We start from the raw sequence: 23,098 nt of genomic DNA, 5'->3' as shown, positions 1-23,098 counted from the left end.
GGTGAGTGTAACGGATGTGAAATGGCTAGCTAGTTAGCGGGTACGCGCTAGTAGCTTTTCAATCAGTTACGTCACTTGCTCTGAGACTTAAGTAGTGTTGCCCCTTGCTCTGCAAGGGCCGCGGCCTTTGTGGAGCGATGGGTAACGATGCTTCGTGGGCAACCGTTGTTGATGTGTGCAGAGGTTCCCTGGTTCGCGCCCGTGTCGGGGCGAGGGGACGACGTAAAGTTATACTGTTACATTGATGCTGTTGACCTGGATCACTGGTTGCTGCGGAAAAGGAGGAGGTTGAAAGGGGGGTGAGTGTAACGGATGTGAAATGGCTAGCTAGTTAGCGGGTACGCGCTAGTAGCATTTCAATCAGTTATGTCACTTGCTCTGAGACATTAAGTAGGGTTGCCCCTTGCTCTGCAAGGGCCGCGGCCTTTGTGGAGCGATGGGTAACGATGCTTCTTGGGCGACCGTTGCTGATGTGTGCAGAGGGTCCCTGGTTCGCACCCGTGTCGGGGCGAGGGGACGGTTTAAAGTTATATCTGTGACATGTGGCATCAGTATGTGAGTGTGTGGGTAGAGTCCAGTGTGTGTGCATAGTTGGTGTAACAATGGGCCAATGCAGGTTGTCCTGGTAGCCGTTTGATTAGCTATTTTGCAGTATTGTTTAGAAGTCTTATGATTTGGGGGTAGAAGCTGTTCAGGATCCTGTTGGTTCCAGACTTGGTGCATTACTACCGCTTGCCATGCGATAGCAGAAAGAACAGTCTGTGTCTTGGGTAGCTGGAGTTTTTGACAATTTTTTAGGCCTTCCTCTGACATTGTCTGGTATTGAGGATCTGAGGGACTATGCCAAATATTTTCAGCCTCCTGAGGGGGATGAGGCTTGTGTTTATATATTGCATAAATTAAGCCCAGTGGATCTTTATATTATGCCGAATCTGAACAATCATGTAACAATTGCATTGCAGTTGCATTTGGCTTTGTTGCCATTTAGGCCTAGTACTTAGCCTCTTTTGGTGTTAACCAAATGGACTTTAATTCCTTAGGTGCTGGTTACTAAAGATGTGTTAGCTCACAGGTGATGATAACCTTGTGGTGAACACAACTTGGTTAAATAGAACATGTCAATAAAATAAATGCTTATCAAGTGTCTAGCCCAGTCACATCTAAGCTTTGCTCTGTACCGTGTTGACATCCATCATCATTAAAGTATTACAAGTCAACTGTGATTCCACTGCCTATCATCTGTGCAAACCAGCACCCCAGAGTGAACCAGCACCTAATAAATGAGTCCCATTAGCTCTCCCCAACAGACTGGGTAGGGCATAGGCCTATCTTTGATGTCAAGATATATCAACCTTTAGTAAACTATCAGTCACACTTCACAATTTCAGTTTGCATATTTACATTGGCTGTCTTTAGTGTAATTTACATTGCATACAAATTACATGTTAAAGGCCTACAAACTCTGTCTCAAATTGTGTCTCCACACACATTGAACAAGGGTTAATAACAATAATGTGAATTTAATGTCAAACCAGGTAGCTAGTATACAACGCCCCCCTCAGGCAGAACATTTTATATTGTGAACTGTCTGGGACTCGTTTGCCTTCTTGCTACTCAAATATATTTTTATTATTAAGTCAAATTCAAAATTAACTGCAATAGTCTACGCATGTCTCAAACACATTAGCATTGTAAAATGCAGTGGTGGAAATAGTACCCAATTGTCATACTTGAGTAAAAGTAATATAAAATTACTCAAGTAAAAGTCACCCAGTAAAATACTACTTGACTAAAAGTCTAAAAGTATTTGGTTTTAAATATTCTTAAGTATCCAAAGTAAATGTAATTGCTAAAATATACTTAACTATCAAAAGTAAAAGTATGAATAATTTCAAATTCCATATATTAAGCAAACCAGATGGCAGATTATTTTGTATTTAAGGATAGCCAGGGGGCATACTCCAACACTCAGTCATAATTGACAAAATAAGCATGTGTTTTTAGTGAGTGGGGGATGACCAGGGATGTTCTCTTGATAAGTGCATAAATTGAACCAAATTCCTGTCCTAAGCATTCAAAATGTAAGGAGTACTTTTGGGTGTCATGGAAAATATATCGAGTAAAAAGTACATAGTTTTTAGGAATGTAGTGAAGTAAAAGTAAAGTTGTCAAAAATATAAATAGTAAAGTACAGACACCCCCCCCCCCCATTTTTTTTTTGTACTGTAGTATTTTTCACCACTGTTAAAATGTGAGGCCTATCTCCATATTAAAAATAAAATGTGTCCCAATGTATGAACAACATGCCTGGGGCGTGGTTTACAGAGCGCACTTTGCAATATGCGCTCGTGAGGTCGCCGTGACAGTACATTACATACTTTGAGGAGCGCACGAGAACAAAAGACTAATCATTGTGAGTGTAATTAGCCAAAGCCACTTACACTGGCTATATGAAACGTATTGGTTTAGCAGCAAGACATTTAAACAAATCATGTTAATTATGTTCGCTTAAAAATGTAGTTAAAATCTCAGACACTAACGTTAGCAGACGACAACCAACGCCTCTCTTTCTACAGTGCACCCGTGGGACTTTCGGAGGAGCTGTCCTAGGCAACAGCAGAAACGTAAGGCCGAAGAAAAGTTTCTAGAGGTTTGTTATGAGCTTGTGTTGATATATCCAGTTATTATAATGAAATGTGCATTTTACTTTTTAATAAAAGTAGTCTAAATGTGTGTTAAGCTATGCTAGTTTAGGCAGTGGTGTGCACATGGTGAATTTGCTGTAGCCAATGGTAAAATGCCTGCCAATTTCACAGGTGTTGCCAATTTTGCACCATTATTACTGTGGAGGTTGCAGGGAGGTGAAGGGAGTTGGCCAACCAATTTGAGGGTATTCCCTATGTGGAGGACTGGAGACAATGCATTATAGTTGGATACAGTAAGCTTATGGCTACTTGATTATTTTGGTAATAATGCATATTGGACCACTCCTTCCTGCTAATGCCACTTTTGCAAGTACATGACCAGATGTTTTAATAGGCTATACTCTATTGAGTCTATACAAAAGTTTAAGTGTTTTCAAAACTCAAAGGGGTGCAGTGTCAAAATGAGTCCCACTACCCACACGCCATCTGTTGTGTAGATCCAGCTATATTCCTCAAACCCAAATGAAGGGGAAAGATAGACACCATCTAATGGAATTATTGTAGATGGTGCCTGGGGGGGTTGAGGAATATAGTTAGATCTGTACAGCAGATGGCATGCAAGACATGGACTCATCTAGACCACTTAAGTTTTCAAAACATTTAAAAAAACAGATTTTGGAGTGAACTATTAGTTTAATATTCAGCACAGCCATTTTGTTGACTTGGGCTTCTCAGAGTAGGTTACCTGTTGGCCTGACAGCCAGGCTATATTCTATTCAAACCCCTGCTGAGTATTACAAGCTGAGTATTCATTGGCTGTCCCTGGAGAATTGAAGAGTCTACTTTGGTATTCACCTCAGTGCCAGCAGTCAGCCAGCACACAATGCCAACTGTCCATCTTTGTACCTTGATCGCACCATGTGGCCATTTGAATGCATCTCTATGCTCATTTAATGGCACTATTTATACAGTTCTCTCTGTCTTCTTGGAAGTGGTACAGCTGAGTCTTAGAAAACGCTGCCAGACCATGTCGCCTTTCATCCTTCTCTCTCTGCAAATAGACAGGGTAGACCACAGAGGAGGCAGCCAGGTGGTAATGTCCCAGTGACGATGACTCAGTGGAATGCATTGATGATGTTAACCATCATTTCGGCTCATTTGTTTCATGTGATCCCATTTCTCATTGTTGACAGATCAACATTGACAAACTAGGGGAGTTTCCTGTATAAATTGAAGACAAATTAGGCTACACACAGATCTCACTGGTTCAGGGGCTGGGCAGAATTTTATTTAGTTATATATATATTTTTTTTTTTATGTCCTCAACTCTGACATGCTCGTGAAGTCTGTTTATTAATAGAGACACAGAAATTTACATTATGATTCTGTTGTCCATTTCTGACTCACAAATGTATAGTGTAGTTATAGCTTTACAGTGTAGCCTTTGGTTTTGCATTTAGTATTATAGTGTATGTTGTATATTATTCATGTAAAATCATTGTTTATACATTCTGTATATTCTATGTAACGTCTGTTTGTATATTATGATTATTGTGGCAGATCCATTTTACCAGGTCAAATTCCTGTTAAATTCAAATCTACTTGGTGAATTAAGGTTATTCTGAATATACATTGCTACAATAAGTCATAGAGAAACTGATCAGTGAAATGTTTGTGTATTGTTTTTACTTTTTTGACATTTACATTAAAAAAAATACTTTTCAGACAAAGCGTGTGCACACCTCCAGGTGTGAGGCAATGGTCGGTAGTGGTTAGAATGTGTGGAGTGTATTGAGAGCCAGGGATTTCTCTCCCTGCTACAGCACCACGAAGGCCCCTGGGGATGTCTCGGTGTCTCCAGGTCCCCTTTCAAACAACGTAGAGAAACCTGAGCTTCTGGTTCTGTTCGTTTCTCCTCCTTTCTCTTCAACTCTCTCCTCCAGCTTTCCTTCTGTCCTTTGTTGTAACTACCACCTCCCCTTCTTTACTACCCTCATGAAGGGGGATCAAGTTATGACATAGAATCATACAATTTAGATCAGTTTTGAGTTTTTCACCAGGATGTTATAATGCTTTTAACTGTAGAGCAGGGAGTTGTATAGGCTATTTCCTAGAAAATCTGCTGAAGACACACAGACAATGTACCTGGCAGGAGAAATGCAATTCAAGGTCATTGGTGCAGGGAATCACATGACCTGCTTCCTCCGCTCTCATGATACTTTTCTCCGCACTCCGCCCCTTAAACTCTTACACATTAGAGACATTGCACACACAGTGTCAGGTATCGCAAGGTTTCACCAGTGGAGTATGACACATCTGAAGTTCTGAAATTACATGCTGAACCGAAACTGAAGTGCTTTGAAATAATAGATGAGACAATTTTACATCGAAGATACCAGAAAATCTAGACTCTATTAAAAAAGGTGAGTTTCATGTCTGCAGGTGTGTCACAGTTAATTTCTCCCCAAAACGTTTGAGTTAAGTTACCACTCCCTTTGTGCCATTGTTTGTAACTGTGTGTGTGTCTGTTTTTATATCGATCGCATATCTCAAATAATAATTCTCTGTTCTCACATACTATTGACCGTAACTCCCACTGTTAGTGTAGTAAGGCTAGTCCAACAGTATCCATGTCATGGATGTGAATTCTTTTCTACCGTAGGTAGGCTATTGTCTAAACATACAGGGTTAAAACAAGGTTGGTGGCTTTGTGACACCTGATCAGTACCTTAAGCTGAGAGGTGCCAAGTCAGCCATGAAGGAGAGACCTGTGTTTCAGAGTCCAGGTATTTTTCTGCCATTGAAATCCTTTTTTTGGGGTAGCCTAAGTCTAATCTCTCACTCTCACATACACAGTGCCTTCGGAAAGTATTCAGACCCCTTGACTTTTTCCACATTTTGTTACGTTACAGCCTTATTCTAAAATAGATTTTTTTTAAACACCCAATACCCATTATTGACTAAGTGAAAATGGGATGTTAGAAATGTTTGCAAATGTGTTATGTAAATAAGGTATTTGTTTTTTATTTAAGTATTCAGACATTAAGTTGAGCTCATTCTAAAAAACTGTTTTTGCCTTGTCATTATGGGGTATTGTGTGTTTGGCTGGGTGGCCAGCTCTATGAAGAGTCTTGGTGGTTCCAAACTTCTTCCATTTAAGAATGATGGATGCCACTGTGTTCTTGGGGACCTTCAATGCTGAGGACATTGTTTTTGGTACCCTTCCCCAGATCTGTGCCTCGACACAATCCTGTCTCGGACCTCTTATTGACAGTTCCGGCGACCTCATGGCTTGGTTTTTGCTCTGACATGCACTGTCAACTGTAGAACCTTGATATAGACAGTTGTGTGCCTTTCCAAATCATATCCAATTGATTGAATTTAGCACAGATGGAATCAAATCAAGTTGTAGAAACATCTCAAGGATGATCAATGGAAACAGGATGCACCTGAGCTCAATTTCGAGTCTCATAGCAAAGGGTCTGAATACTTACATAAATAAGCTATTTCAGTTTTATTTTTAAGACATTTGCAAACTTTGTCATCATGGGGTATTGTGTGTGTGTATATTGAGAAACATTTATTTAATCCATTTTAGAATAAAGCTGTAAGGTAACAAAATATGGAAAAAGTCAAGGGGTCTGAATATTTTCCGAATGTACTGTATGTAGAAAAAATAATAGACCTATATATTTTAACAAACAATCACCTAAATAAAAGCTAGACAGTAGGAGAATAAAACATTCCAAAACAATGCATTCAGCAGTATTGGTTTTGGTACTAAACTCAGAAAATACAGAAACGTCCTCTCACTGTCAAATACGTTTATTTTCAGCAAACTTAATGTGTAAATATTTGTATGAACGTAAGATTCAACAACTGAGACAAACTGAACAAGTTCCACAGACATGTGACTAACAGAAATGGAATAATGTGTCTCTGAACAAAGGGGGGGGGGGTCAAAATCAAAAGTCAGTATCTGGTGTGGCCACCAGCTGCATTAAGTTACTGCAGTGCATCTCCTCCTCATGGACTGCACCACATTTGCCAGTTCTTGCTGTGAGATGTTACCCCACTCTTCCACCCATGCACCTGCAAGTTCCCGGACAATTCTGGGGGGAATGGCCCTAGCATGGCCCTAGCCCTCAACCTCCGATCCAACAGGTCCCAGACGTGCTCAATGGGATTGAGATCCGGGCTCTTCGTTGGCTATGCAGACACTGACATTCCTGTCTTGCAGGAAATCATGCACAGAACGAGCCGTATGGCTGGTGGCATTGTCATGCTGGAGGGTCATGTGAGGATGAGCCTCCAGGAAGGGTACCACATGAGGGAGGAGGATGTCTTCCCTGTAAGGCACAGCGTTGATTGCCTGCAATGACAACGAGCTCAGTCCGATGATGCTGTGATACACCGCCCCAGACCATGACGGAGCATCCACCTCCAAAATCGATCCCGCTCCAGAGTACAGGCCTCGGTGTAACGCTCATTCCTTCGACGATAAACGCGAATCCGGCCATCACCCCTGGTGAGACAAAAGCGCGACTCGTCAGTGAAGAGCACTTTTCGCCAGTCCTGTCTGGTCCAGCGACGGTGGGTTTGTGCCCATAGGCGACGTTGTTGCCGGTGATGTCTGGTGAGGACCAGCCTTACAACAGGCCTACAAGCCTTCAGTCCAGCTTCTCTCAGCCTATTGCGGACAGTCTGAGCACTGATGGAGGGATTGTGCGTTCCTGGTGTAACTCAGGCAGTTGTTGTTGCCATCCTGTACCTGTCCCGCAGGTGTGATGTTCGGATGTACTGATCCTGTGCAGGTGTTGTTACACGTGGTCTGCCACTGCGAGGACGATCAGCTGTCCGTCCTGTCTCCCTGTAGCGCTGTCTTAGGCGTCTCACAGTATGGACATTGCAATTTATTGCCCTGGCCACATCTGCAGTCCTCATGCCTCCTTGCAGCATGCCTAAGGCACGTTCACGCAGATGAGCAGGGACCCTGGGCATCTTTCTTTTGGTGTTTTTCAGAGTCAGTAGAACGGCCTCTTTAGTGTCCTAAGTTTTCATAACTGTGACCTTAATTGCCTACCGTCTGTAAGCTGTTAGTGTCTTAACGACCATTCCACAGGTGCATGTTCATTAATTGTTTATGGTTCATTGGACAAGCATGGGAAAGTGTTTACGAATTATGTTTATTAATTATATTTGAAAGACAGGGTCCTGAAAAAGGGACGTTTCTTTTTTTTGTTGAGTTTATATTTGAGCAAAAGAAAATGCATAGAATTGCAGGAAATGTTCTTTAAAACTGCAACATTTACTCTCGACTCCTTGTTCCGGCCAAGCGCCACGCCACGCCCATGGGCATTAGTTTTTTCTCTAAAATGAGTCTGGACCTGAGTAGCCAGAACACACGTGGTTAAAGCGGAGGTTTGAAAATTTGTCATGGCTTTGATACTCTGATCCAATCGCGTACGACTTTGTACAACGGCCCTTGTAACGACAAACGACTTCAATGATGTCAGTCTGACTAAAGTATAAAGGGAATGACAGAGTAGCGGAAGAATTTAGTGTGAATTCCTTTGAAACTGCTACATTTTTCTCTCAGCTGCATGGCAAAATATGTAGAATGCTGAAAATTGGGTTTAAAACGTCAAGTTCATCTCTCATTCTGCCACACCCACCACCTAAGCCCCTTTTTGATCCAGGAAAAAACCCTGGTCTCTGACTCACCTGCTAGTTTATCTACAATGATTTTGTGTTTAATGATTCTTTGTTCAGTTTGTTTTGGAGCCAGACTTTAACTAGTTTTTACACCTCATGGTACTTTGTTTAATTACATACAGTGACATTATCTGAAAATCATTTTGCATAGAGTAACAGACTAGTTTGTCTCAGGTGTTACCTGTCTAGTATGGTTGGTATGACATAAAAGAACACTTTAAACTAGGCTATATCCTCTGCCCTAGATCTGCCAGTTGGTGCAGTCAATGTTATCCTGACATTGTGTTATTTTAACATGGCTGTTATTATTGTCCCTGGAATTTACTTAGCTGCAAAGTAAAAAAAAAAAAAAAAAAAAAGAGAAAAAAAAAAGTTTTAAATGTAAAGTTTTTTCAATCTTCATGTTTTTTAATTTTTTTTTTTTTTACATATTCCCTATATGTATTCAGGGAAGGTGGGGCATAGCAACTTATAAACCACTGTCTCTGCCTGTACTCTGGAGCGAGCTGTTCAGGACTGATTGTACCTTTATGTCACTCAAGGCGCTGATGATGAAATGGCTATATTGCGCAATAGACTGATCCTGTGTTGTTCCATATCTGGGTTTGTTGTGGATACAGCGTTTTCTAGGGAAAACGCGATGCAATGAGATGAAAGTGACGGTTCAAAGGCCTATGTGCTTTGAACTCACATTTACATTTTAGTAATTTAGCAGACGCTCTTATCCAGAGCGACTTACATGAATTAGTGCATTCGTCTTATGATAGCTCGGTGAGACAACATATTACAATTGTAGCAAGTACATTTTCCCTCAACAAAGGAGTTAACAGCAAGATCAGTGCTAGTTGGAAAGTGCATATTTGTATTTTTTGGGTTGTGGGGTACAGAAGCTTGACATAGAGGCCTTGTTGACTGAAATACGATAATAATTGCTCAGGAAAAGGCGCATCCACAGGATCTGTCAATGTCACTTAAGGGTTCAAAAAGTTATTTCGGACATCCTGTCCCCAGTTTACAGTCAAAATCAACTATGGTGAAGTAAAGTGTAGCCTATAGATTTAATTTTACTACCAGATATCGATAGACTAGCTCACCATGCATGCAGATACATTGTTCAGATATGGTGAGAGGGTAGATCTGGTGTTGTAGGGACAGATTGACTAAACTGCTGTCGCAGCTTGTTGAAAGAACACAAATGCCATGTGAGAAGGAAGCCTTATCTCTGTTAGGATACCTGTTCCTCTATGTATCACAATCACCAGCTACACTAGCTACACTGTCACTGCTTCTGTTAGCTTACACGAAGATGACTACTTTGTTGTCCAATGTAGCCTAGATGAATGTCCAATGGCAATTTGTCTTCTGCTTTATCCCAACCCCTCAGCCCAAACCAGCGCATATTGTATGTCCTGAGGGCAGCAACAGTGCAGTGCTCCTGGAGCAGTTATAGGGGGGTTAAGCGACTTGCTCAAGGTCACAACGGCAGGAGATGGCTTAGCTTGCACATATAATTGATATAAGTACAATGGAAATTTAATAGAAAAGCATCCCCCTAAAGGCTTCAGTGATGAAACGCATAATAAATGTTTTATTTTCAACTTCCATTCTCCTCCAAGAGTGGCTGAATATTTCCTGCTACTCTAGTTCTTCAAGCCTTGCATCTTGGTTTCTACTGTGAGTTAGTTTTTTACTCCGCTTAGCTTGGAGGCAGCTTGGAGGAAAGGCTGAGGACGTTTTCGGAGGAATTCCATTGGAATGTCCCCTGCCTGTCTGGCTTCCTGAGCTGTCCTGATGCACATGAATATGTTGCGTTGCCTCTGAGACACACAGCACTAGTCCTTTTCCCACTGTACATGTACAGTACCTCAAGTTTTCACAGGGCTTCAACCAATATCCACTTAAGCTAAGGTTTAAGTGTTCGCGTTTTCTCATGAAATATGACAGAGATGCAAGGCCAAGTTTAAAACTATCCCTGTGGCCATGTTAAATACTGTCTTTATGAGAAGTTAATGTGATGTCTCTCTCTTTGAACTTGGCTGCCATCTCAGTGGCTTAGATGATTCCTTTCCTGGATCCCATAGTTTGTGGACAGGAAGTGTTGGAGATTCTTTTGGATTTGGTCATTCGTCATGGTCACTGTCTAGTAGTGCTGGTTGTTTGCATGTGTATGTTTATGCGTGTGCTGTGTCAATACAAAGACAGCTGCTCTGGTAACGTTCAGTTCAAAGTCCTCTGTGTCTTAGTCGGGTAACAATAACGTAATACCTGCAAAGCACACCTTAATGAAAGGGGCAGATGAAAGGGCATTGTCCATACACTCTTATGGCTGCATTAGAGTTAGCCTATTGACATTTAATTTATCTACAAACAACTGTACAAATACACATCATGCAGTGTACCAAAGGTGGTTCCATTTATAACGTGTGTCACGTGCTTTTGGCGTTTCTACCTTCCAGACAAATTATTATTTTACTCGCTTACCAGCTGCGTTATCAGACTGCTTTTTAATGTGTACGTGTCTGTCGGGAGCACAGCAACTATAGTAACTAACTATTGCCTGTGTGTGTATGTCCTATATGTTATACTCTGGCCTTCTATAATTGTTGCTTATAAAGATCAGGCAGAGATAAGTGGCAGTCGGCGTGCTGATTTATCTCCTCAGAACCTCCTGTCTGTCTCAGCCAGATGATGATATGCTCTGATTCACACAATGACAGCATCGTTGCTGATGTCTATTGTGTACCAGTCCCGCAGTCAAGTAGCGCATGCAGTGTCTGAACTTGCTCGCTTGATCATGATGGCAGAGTTAGTTTCTTCTTGCTCCTGTAATCATGCAACAATACTGTGTTTTTTTTTTCTGGATCAAAAAGGGGCTTAGGCGCAGTAGAAGGTGTGGCAAGGGGTGCGATTGGCATGGCTGAATTTTAGAGGCCCCCGCCATGGCGGTGTAGAGCAATTTTTGCATTTCTAAGACAATTTCCTGCAATTCTAGCCTACTACATATAAATTGCATGAAAAACTTGGGGCCCAAGTTATAGGCTACCTGGTATGGTCATGTCCTCAGGAAAAACTCCTGGCCCTATACATGACACCCAACACAAAAATACAGAACTTTATGCAAGTTTGTTAACCATACACAAGTTGATATGAATGTTCTTAACATAAGTTTTTCCAATACCCTTCAATGAAAGTGTCTGCCTGTATTGTCTATGTGAATTAATAAGCAGTGATGTAATGGTGCACACCATGGACGAACGGCTGGGTGATGTCACAATAAAATGTTTGCTCACCGCAGAATGGTGTCATCCAACAGCATCAGTGTGGGTTGTTGAACCCAGGCTCTCCTGGCTGTCTTTATGATACTACACTGTATTAGTGAATTCCTATAAGATGGGTATTAGAGTATTGTTTTTATATATATATATATATATATATATATATATATTTATTTCTTACATATATTAAATGTAAATCTGAAATTGTATAAATTTTTATTCTATCATTAACTACTAGTGTGTGTTACAGCCATTGGCCCTGAGAGTGCTGCGAAGAGGCAGAGATGGAAGGTGGAAGTTCGTTCAGCCGAAGGTCGTGGGCGTCGCAGTCTTTACGCGTCACTGCCAGGGAGCTCTCATTGGTCAGCACGCGAGGCAAGACCAACGCCATCGCAGAGCGTTTCTCCAAGTGAGTGACACAACTCTCTACTAAAGACATTTCTGTCTGAATGAACAGTAGAAACTTATCTTGCAAATGCATTTTACCAAACTCACATCTATCTGTAGAGATTCCGTAATCCCTAATCTCAAATTAAATGTTATTTGTCACATGCGGCAAATACAACAGGTGTAGCCCTTACAGTGAAATGCTTACTTACAAGCCCTTAACCAACAATGCAGTTTTAAGAAAAATACCCCCCAAATAAATGTTTAAAGTCCCCAACTGTGAAATAACACATGGAATCATGTACTAACCAAAAAAGTGTTAAACAAATCAAAATATATTTTATATTTTTGATTCTTCAAAGTAGCCACAGCTTTGATGACAGCTTTGCACACTCTTGGCATTCTCTCAACCAGTTTCATGAGGTAGTCACCTGGAATGCTTTTCCAACAGTCTTGAAGGAGTTCCCACATATGCTGAGCTTTTCCTTCACTCTGCGGTCCAATTCACCCCAAACAATTTCAATTGGGTTGAGGTTGGGTGATTGTGGAGGCCAGGTCATCTGATGCAGCACTCCATCACTCTCCTTCTTGGTCAAATGGCCCTTACACAGCCTGGAGGTGTGTTTTGGGTCATTGTCCTGTTGAAAAACAAATTATAGTCCCACTAAAGCAAACCATATAGGATGGTGTATCACTGCTGAATGCTGTGGTAGTCATGCTGGTTAAGTGTGCCTTGAATTCTAAATAAATCACAGACAGTATTACCAGCAAAGCACCATCACACCTCCTCCTCCATGCTTCACAGTGGGAACCACACATGCAGAGATCATCCGTTCACCTACTCTGCGTCTCACAAAGACACGGCGGTTGGAACCAAAAATGTCAAATTTGGATTAATCAGACCAAAGGACAGATTTCTACTTCCACCGGTCTAATGTCCATTGCTCGTGTTTCTTGGCCCAAGCAAGTCTCTTCTTATTGGTGTCCTTTTAGTAGTGGTTTCTTTGCAGCAATTCGATCATGAAGGCCTGATTTACAGTCTCCCCAGAACAGTTGATGTTGAGATGTATCTGTTACTTCAACTCTGAAGCATTTATTTGTGCTGCAATCTGAGGCTGGTAACTCTACTGAACTTATCCTTTGCTGCAGAGGTTACTCTGGTTCTTCCTGACCTGTGGTGGTCCTCATGAGAGCCAGTTTCATCATAGCGCTTGATGGTTTTTGCGACTGCACTTGAAGAAACTTTTCAGATTGACTGACCTTCATGTCTTAAAGTACTGATGGATTGTCATTTCTCTTTGCTTATTTGAGCTGTTCTTGCCATAATATTGACTTGAGCTGTATTCGAATACCAATACTAACATACTGTATACTACATATTTAATGAGTATATACTATTAGTTTATTTTAGTATACTGTAAATGAATGGGATCCTTTCAGTTGAGCGTACTAGCTCTTCGCCTGTCTACCTGAAGTTGTTGATGTGCAACCTATTGCTAGCTAGTTAGCATAACAAATTACTAGTTAGACATTTTACAACTTTGGGTGTGTTCTTAAATTCAATCTGGAGTGCCAGAGTGCACTCATAAATTCAGAGCGTTGTCAGATTGTCCATTTTGTAAATTCAGAGCGTTTCGCTATCGGTGCTGGATGCGCAGGCCGAGGAGTAGGGTTGATTTGAGCATTCTGACCTTACAACAGCAGTCAAGGACCCACGCTAACGTTGGCTAGCTTGCTAGCTACTTCCAGACACAAATGAGACTACTCTGATCATTTACTCGCCCTAGCAGAGCTGGTTAGGCAGTTTTCATGTTATCCAGAGCATTGGTGACAAACTGTGCTGCTGGCAACAATTTAGTTACGCTTTTTTACTGACACCGGCCATATTCAACGGGTGTGGAGCGCTTGTAATTTAATTATTCTGCGCTCTGGTACACTCAGACCAGGGTGCTCTGAAATCGGAGTAGATAGCCAGAGCGAATTTAAGAAAGCACCTGAATGAGAACACACAACGATTATACCATTTAGCTAAGATTGATGGGAATAATCAAGTCAATAAACGTTGGGTAGTTAGCCTATAGTTAATATACTGGCAAGTCTGACATAGCTCCCTAACTTTAGTTGGCTACTTAACACCTGTACATACTGCTGTAATGATATGCTATGTGGTTTGTAAGGACAGCGTAGCTAACAAATTGTCAGCCAACATAGCGTGTAAGGTAAGTTATTTGAAAAGTAATTTCTTTATTACATTGATCAACATTTTCTTAACATTTGTCATAATTAGTTAAAACAATGAATTTGTATCCGCTCTCATTGTACTTCGGGCTGCATATTTTCTTCAAATCTGAAAACATTGTGAAGCCACACCCATTTCCTAAAGAATTGTATTATGGGCCCTAAAGTATGGAAAGTGTCCTGTGTGTATACTTCATATTTTGCCGAATTTAGTACGACATCTGGGAAATTTTTGCATACGAACTATATCCATACTATGACCAATAAGCATACTATATACTCAATTAACATCACAAATAGTAGAGTTAGTGCGGTTAGCATGAGTATTCGAACACAGCTTTGCTTTTTTACCAAATAGGGCTATCTTCTGCATACCAACCCTACCTTGTCACAAGAAAACTGATTGGCTCAAACGCATTAGAAGGAACGAAATTCCACCAATGAACTTTTAACAAGGCACACCTGTTAATTGAAATCAAATCAAAGTTTATTTGTCACGTGCGCTGAATACAACAGGTGTAGACCTTACAGTGAAATGCTTACTTACAGGCTCTAACCAATAGTGCAAAAAAAGGTATTAGGTAAAGAAATAAAACAACAGTAAAAAGACAGGCTATATTCAGTAGCGAGGCTACATACAGACACCGGTTCGTCAGGCTGATTTGAGGTAGTATGTATATGTAGATATGGTTAAAGTGACTATGAATATATGATGAACAGAGAGTAGCAGTAGCGTAAAAGAGGGGTTGGTGGGTGGGACACAATGCAGATAGCCCGGTTAGCCAATGTGCGGGAGCACTGGTTGGTCGGTCCAATTGAGGTAGTATGTACATGAATGTATAGTTAAAGTGATTATGCATGTATGATAAACAGAGTAGCAGCAGCATTCCAGGTGAAGCTGGTTGAGAGAATGCCAAGAGTACAAAGCTGTCATCAAGGCAAAGGGTGGCTACTTTGAAGAATCTTTTTTGGTTTCTACATGATTCCATATGTGTTATTTCATAGTTTTGATGTCTTTACTATTCTTCTACAATGTAGAAAACAGTACAAATAAAGAAAAACCCAATAATGAGTTGGTGTGTCCAAACTTTGGACTGGTACTGTATATCTGGGGAAGGGTGTAAAACAATTTCTGGAGTGTTGAAAGTTTCCAAGAGCACAGTGGTCTCCATCATTTTGAAATGGAAGAAATGTGGAACTACCCAGACTCTGTCTAGAGCTGGCCGTCCGACCAAACTGAACAACTGCAAGAAGGACCTTGGTCAGGGAGATGACCAAGAACCCAATGACCACTCTGACAGAACTAAACAACTTCTCTGCTCGCTTTGAGGACAATACAGTGCCACTGACACGGCCCTCTACCAAAACCTGCGGGCTCTCCTTCACTGCAGCCGACATGAGCAAAACATTTAAACGTGTCAACCCTCGCAAGGCTGCAGGCCCAGACGGCATCCCCAGCTGCATGCGCAGACCGGCTGGCGGGTGTGTTTACGGACATATTCAATCAATCCTTAGCCCAGTCTGCTGTTCCCACATGCTTCAAGAGGGCCACCATTGTTCCTGTTCCCAAGAAAGCAAAGGTAACTTAGCTAAATGACTACCGCCCCGTAGCACTCACTAACGTCATCATGAAGTGCTTTGAGAGACTAGTCAAGGACCATCTCCAATTTGCTTACCGCCCCAATAGGTCCACAGACGACGCAATCGCCATCACACTGCACACTGCCCTAACCCATCTGGACAAGAGGAATACCTATGTGAGAATGCTGTTCATTGACTACAGCTCAGCATTTAACACCATAGTACCCTCCAAACTCGTCATCAAGCTCAAGACCCTGGGTCTCGACCCCGCCCTGTGCAACTGGGTCCTGGACTTCCTGACGGTCTGCCCCCAGGTGGTTAGGGTAGGTAACATCTCCACCCCGCTGATCCTCAATACTGGGGCCCTACAAGGGTTAGTGCTCATCCCTCTCCTGTACTCCCTGTTCACCCACGACTGCGTGGCCATGCACGCCTCCAACTCAATCATCAAGTTTGCAGACGACGCTACTACTCCCTCGGAGTGTGGTGTCAGGAAAATCACCTCACACTCAACGTCAACAAAACAAATGAGATGATCGTAGACTTCAGGTAACAGCAGAGGGAGCACCCCCTATTCACATCGACGGGACAGTGGTGGAGAGTTTTTTTTAAAAGTTCCTCGGCGTACACATCACGGACAAACTGAAACGGTCCAACCACACAGACAGCGTGGTGAAGAATGCGCAGCAGCGCCTCTTCAACCTCAGGAGGCTGAAGAAATTCGGCTTGTCACCAAAAACACTCACAAACTTTTACAGATGCACAATCGAGAGCATCCTGTCGGGCTGTATCACCGCCTGGTACGGCAACTGCTCCGCACATAACCGTAAGGCTCTCCAGAGGGTAGTGAAGTCTGCACAACGCATCACCGGGGGCAAACTACCTGCCCTCCAGGACACCTACAGCACCTGATGTTACAGGAAGGCCAAAAAGATCATCAAGGACAACAACCACCCGAGCCACTGCCTGTTCACCCCGCTATCATCCAGAAAGCGAGGTCAGTACAGGTGCATCAAAGCAAGGACCGAGAGACTGAAAAACAGCTTCTATCTTAAGGCCATCCGACTGTTAAACAGCCATCACTAACATTGAGTTGCTGCTGCCAACATACTGACTTAACTCCAGCCACTTTAATATTGGAAAAATTGACGTACTAAATGTATCACTAGCCACTTTAAACAATTCCACTTGTATATGTTTACATAACCTACATTACTCATCTCATATGTATATACTGTACTCTATACCATCTACTGTATCTTGCCTATGCCGTTCTATACCATCACTCATTCATATATTTTGTATGTACATATTCTTATTCATTCCTTTACACTTGTGTGTGTATAAGATAATTGTTAGGTTAGATTACTCGTTGGATATTACTGCATTGTCGGAACTAGAAGTACAAGCATTTCGCTACACTCGCATTAACATCTGCTGACCATGTGTATGTGACAAATTAAAATTAGATTTGAGAGAACCTGCCAGAATGACGACAATCTCTGTAGCAATTGCAAAAATCGCTGAAGTTGGAGACTTATTTCCCTCACCAACTTTAAACATCAGCTATCTGAGCAGCTAACCGATCGCTGCAGCTGTACATAGTCCATTTGTAAATAGCCCACCCAATCTACCTACCTCATCCCCATATTGTTTTTATTTACTTTTCTGCTTTTTTGCACACCAGTATCTCTACTTGCACATCATCATCTGCTCATTAACACTGGAGTGACAAATCTGCTAAATTGTAATTATTCGCTCCTATGGCCTATTTATTGCCTACTTCTTCATGCCTTTTGCACACACTGTATATAGACTTTCTTTTTTTTCTACTGTGTCATTGACTTGTGTTTTTGTCTTGTTTATTCCATGTGTAACTCTGTTGTCTGTGTCGCACTGCTTTGCTTTATCTTGGCCAGGTCGCAGTTGTAAATGAGAACTTGTTCTCAACTAGCCTACCTGGTTAAATAAAGGTTAAAATAAAAGCACTTCACCAATCTTGGCTTTATGGGAGAGTGGCCAGACGAAACCGTTCCTCAGAAAAAGGCACACGACAGTACGCCTGGAGTTTGCAAAAAGGCACGCGAAAGACAGAGCATAAGTCAAAATATATTTTTATTTTACCTTTTGTTTAACCAGGTAGGCCAGTTGAGAACAAGTTCTCCTTTACAACTGCGACTTGGCCAAGATAAAGCAAAGCAGTGCAACACAAACAACAATACAGAGTTACACATGGAATAAACAAACGTACAGTCAATAACACAATAAAAAAATCTATATACAGAGTGTGCAAATGAGGTAAGATTAGGGAGGTAAGGCAATAAAGAGGCCGTAGTGGCGAAGTAATTACAATGTAGCAATTAAACACAGGAGTGATGAATGTACAAGTAGAGATACTGGGGTGCAAAGGAACAAAAATATAACAATATGGGGATGAGGTTCTGTGGTCTGATGAGACAAACATTTTACTATTTGGCCTGAAAACAAAGCGCTATGTCTGGAGAAACCAGGCACAGCTCATCACCCATCTCACACCATCCCTGAAAAGCATCCCCAATAGCATGATGCTGCCACCACCATGCTATGAGGGATGCTTTTCAGAGCCAGGTACTGGGAGACTGGTAAGTCTAGAGGAAACAATGAATGGAGTCAAATACAGGCAAATCCTCAATGAGAACCTGCTTCAGAGTGCAAATTAGACTGGGATGAAGATTTACGTTCCAACAGGACATTGACCCCAAGCATACAGCTAAAGCAACGCTGGAATGGCTTCAGAACAAGAATGTGAAAGTCCTTGAGTGGCCCAGCCAAAGATTGAGAAAATCTGCAAGGAAGTTGGGAGAAAATCCAGACGAGCAAAGCTGATACAGATATATCCAAGACAACTCAAAGCTATAATTGTCGCCAAAGGTGCTTCTCCAAAGTATTGACTCAGGGGTGTGAATACTTATGTAAATACAATTTCTGTATTTAGATTTCAATAAATTGACAAAGCTGTCTAAAAACATGTTTCACTTTGTCAATATGGGGTATTGTGTGTAGATGGGTGAGAATCTATTTGAATCCTTTTTGAATTTGGGCTGTAACAACAAGTTGTGGAATAAGTCAAGGGGTATGAATACTTTCTGAAGGCGCTGTATATAAGGGACATAGGTCAATTACAATTGGCCCAGAACAGAGCAGCACGTCTGGCCCTTAAATGTACACAGGGGGCTAATATCAACAACATGCATATCAATCTCTCCTGGCTCAAAGTAGAGGAGTGATTGACTGCATCACTACTGGTCTTTGTGAGAGGTGTTGATGTGTTAACCAATTGAACAGACAGTTCTGTACTTTTAACACACCACTCATACATACCCCTCAAGACTTTCCACAAGTCCAGAACAGAGGCTAGGAAATGCATACTGTACTAAATAGAGCCATGACTACATGGAACTCTTCCACTTCAGGTAACTCAAGTTAGTAGTAAAATCCGATATAAAAAAAAAAAATATATATATATATACAGTATATATATATACAGTATATAACAAGTGAGTACACCCCTCACATTTTTGTAAATATTTGAGTATATCTTTTCATGTGACAACACTGAAGAAATTACACTTTGCTACAATGTAACGTAGTGAGTGTACAGCTTGTATAACAGCGTAAATTTGCTGTCCCCTCAAAATAACTCAACACACAGCCAGTAATGTCTAAACCGCTGGCAACAAAATTGAGTACACCCCTAAGTGAAAATGTCCAAATTGGTCCCAAAGTGTCTATTTTGTGTGGCCACCATTTTCCAACACTGCCTTAACCCTCTTGGGCATGGAGTTCACCAGAGCTTCACAGGTTGCCACTGGAGTCCTCTTCCACTCCTCCATGACGACATCACAGAGCTGGTGGATGTTAGACCTTGCACTCCTCCACCTTCTGTTTGAGGATGCCCCACAGATGCTCAATAGGGTTTAGGTCTGGAGACATGCTTGGCCAGTCCATCACCTTTACCCTCAGCTTCTTTAGCAAGGCAGTGGTTGTCTTGGAGGTGTGTTTGGGGTCGTTATCATGTTGGAATACTGCCCTGCGGCCCAGTCTCCGAAGGGAGGGGATCATGCTCTGCTTCTGTATGTCACAGTACATGTTGGCATTCATGGTTCCCTCAATGAGCGGTAGCGCCCCAGTGCCGGCAGCACTCATGCAGCCCCAGACCATGACACTCCCACCGCCATGCTTGACTGTAGGCAAGACACACTTTTCTTTGTACTCCTCACCTGTTTGCCGCCACACACGCTTGACACCATCTGAACCAATAAGTTTATCTTGGTCTCATCAGACCACAGGACATGGTTCCAGTAATCCATGTCCTTAGTCTGCAGCAAACTGTTTGCGGGCTTTCTTGTGCATCATCTTTAGAAGAGGCTTCCTTCTGGGACGACAGCCATGCAGACCAATTTGATGCAGTGTACGGCGTATGGTCTGAGCACTGACAGGCTGACCCAACACCCCTTCAACCTCTGCAGCAATGCTGGCAGCACTCATACGTCTATTTCCCAAAGACAACCTCTGGATTTGACGCTGAGCACGTGCACTCAACTTCTTTGGTCGACCATGGCGAGGCCTGTTCTGAGTGGAACCTGTCCAGTTAAACCGCTGTATGTTCTTGGCCACCGTGCTGCAGCTCAGTTTCAGGGTCTTGGCAATCTTCTTATAGCCCAGGCCATCTTTATGTAGAGCAACAATTCTTTTTTTCAGATCCTCAGAGAGTTCTTTGCCATGAGGTGCCATGTTGAACTTCCAGTGACCAGTCAGTATGAGGGAGTGTGAGAGCGATGACACCAAATTTAACACACCTGCTCCCCATTCACACCTGAGACCTTGTAACACTAACGAGTCACATGACACCGGGGAGAGAAAATGGCTAATTGGGCCCAATTTGGACATTTTCACTTAGGGGGGTACTCACTTTTGTTGCCAGCGGTTTAGACATTAATGGCTGTGTATTGAGTTATTTTGAGGGGACAGCAAATTTACACTGTTATACAAGCTCACTATTTTACATTGTAGCAAAGTGTCATTTCTTCAGTGTTGTCACATGAAAAGATATACTCAAATATTTACAAAAATGTGAGGTGTACTCACTTTTGTGATATACTGTATATATAAAAAAGATTAAACAACACCTCACGGTACAATGTGGACTGTGAAAAGAGACACACACATTGTTTGTAATGTAAATTTGTATAACGCATAATGTTTAGAGTAGCTGATTCCTTGGCAACAGCTAATGGGGATGCTAATACAATATTTACATGTCCTTTTCTTCTGTTGCTATGCAAAGTAGATGTTACCTCACCACAATCTTGATATTCCAGTTCGTCGCCATTCATCATATTGGCAACAGACTGAAAGTACAATTGTAGGAGTTAAGAAAAGGAGAAACTTAACCCTTCATTATGTCATTGGGATGTGAATATAGATCAGTCTAGACACAGCCACTAGACCGTTAGCCCCTAACCCTTCAGTGTGCAGATCCAGAGAAAAATGGATTGGTGTCAGAAAAATGTTAGAAGCCTCACTAAAACCTTTTATATTTCTTGCTCACCTACCTTGTCTCTTCAGACCTGCAAAACCTCTGAGGATATTATTGATTCAACACCAATGCAAACTTCCATTCCCAGTATAATGCCAATGTTGGAAATGCTTTGCTCCACTTTGTGTACCTCTTCTCTTGATCAGCAGAGGTCAATGTTGCTTCTCTCTCCCACAGGTACCAGAGAGCTGCTGAGGGGTCTAATGCAGAGAAGAAGAAAGCAGTGAGTATCTCCATTCAGATCCCCAACAGGAGGCCCACTCATGGAATTACAGAATGTGATGTCATTACAGCAGACACACAGTCACCAGTTCAGTGAATCACTTGTGGAGCTGTCCTCTTGGTCAAGACCCTGTCTCTTTTACTCTGTCACCAGTGAACTATATGCTCAAGTGTTTATGCCAGAGTGGTTTTGTGCTCTCTTCTACTTATGCTTGACAGTGGGTAAAAAGGATAAAGCACTTTATTATTCACATTGTAAAATGTCTGCCTCCCTTTTAGTGGGCCTTTTCAAAAACTACCTCCCACACACACATTATTATCCTCATCCTGGCTGAGGAACACACACACTGAGTCTAAGCCTAGCTCTGCCTGGTCACTTATTGTGATGGGCTGGCAGTCATGACCCTAATCCTGACTCAGTTGACTAATCCCAAAATAATTCCCTCCTGGGATAGTTGTCTTTATCTGTTGGGCAGTGCTGGAGAAGTGGACAAGGGAACAGGGAATAAGTGATCAGCCGATGTCATGCGGAAGAGCAAGGTAACTACCATTTCCAATGGCTGATAGATGGGGAATATATTCTGATCATTGGTTATCTAGATGCCAGTGAATCTGGACCTAGATTGTAACACTGGAGTTGCCCTGCGTGACACAACATTGTGGAGAGGCTCAAATAGTTGTAGACAAACATTGTTTACACACAAGGTCCTTTCTTAGTCATTCAGAGCCACACACACACACACTGCTCTTACTGTGTGGTGCATGCTGTTCCTTCATGCCTGTGCTGAGTTAAACAGGTCCAGTCAGCATAATTGTTTGTGTGTGTGCGCGCTGAGAGGGAGGCAGGCAACACTGGTGTCGGGTGGGCTGTAAATTTTCCATGGAAGGAGGAAGAGAGGTCTCTGCTTTCTGAGATACCTGAAAGGCAGTCCTCTGTGTTGCGGTATGGAGCATAGGGGTCAGGAGTTGTAACTTTTCAGACATTGTTCGGTTGCGTTTTTCCAGATAAAACAGCAATGAAGTCATAATGAATGATTACCTGTACATTTGGAACTGACAGATTACATGGGACTAAAACAATTTAACATGAGACTATGAGATGGCATGGTGGTCCACAAATAAACTGTAAGGAGCCTCCTGTAGTCTTCCTAATATTATGTTGATTATGTGGAATCTCAACCCCCCCCCCCCCCCCCCCCCCCCCCATTCAACTGTGACCATTATCAGTAATTGTTCTGTATGTAATTGCAGGTATTATTATTTCTTCTTAATGACACCTATTATGTTTTTTAACCGCAAAAGACACGCAGAAGTTAATGATCGTTTTATAGGGGAATGAATGTTCCACTCCCTAAGAGCTATCATGGTGGCTTACTGTACTCTCAATATGTGGTCCTCCCTTCTGCTGTGGTCCTCCCTGCTGCTGAGTCAGTCAGATTGAGTCACAGTTTGGGTTC

At 42.1% G+C, this 23,098-nt stretch overlaps 1 protein-coding gene across 3 annotated transcripts in view; it reads left to right on the top strand.

Moving 5' to 3' along the window:
- Positions 1-2,322: 2,322 nt before the first annotated feature.
- The window catches only part of LOC129815423 (LIM domain and actin-binding protein 1-like), a 44,188-nt gene continuing 23,412 nt past the window's right edge, over positions 2,323-23,098 (top strand). Inside the window, exons 1-4 of one of the 3 annotated variants that reach the window (XM_055869226.1) lie at positions 2,323-2,413; positions 2,577-2,624; positions 11,886-12,044; positions 21,597-21,642. In XM_055869226.1, the coding sequence (XP_055725201.1) occupies positions 11,920-12,044; positions 21,597-21,642 (171 nt within the window). In that variant the 5' untranslated portion in view covers positions 2,323-2,413; positions 2,577-2,624; positions 11,886-11,919. Of the gene's footprint in view, positions 2,414-2,576; positions 2,651-4,916; positions 5,069-11,885; positions 12,045-21,596; positions 21,643-23,098 lie in introns of those variants that run through there. The other 2 variants (XM_055869224.1, XM_055869227.1) reach the window with 2 other exon arrangements.

Source organism: Salvelinus fontinalis, chromosome 18 (assembly GCF_029448725.1).
Source record: "Salvelinus fontinalis isolate EN_2023a chromosome 18, ASM2944872v1, whole genome shotgun sequence".
NCBI lineage: Eukaryota > Metazoa > Chordata > Actinopteri > Salmoniformes > Salmonidae > Salvelinus > Salvelinus fontinalis.
Note: the sequence above shows the minus strand (reverse complement) of the source record. Positions and strands in the feature narration are given on the sequence as shown.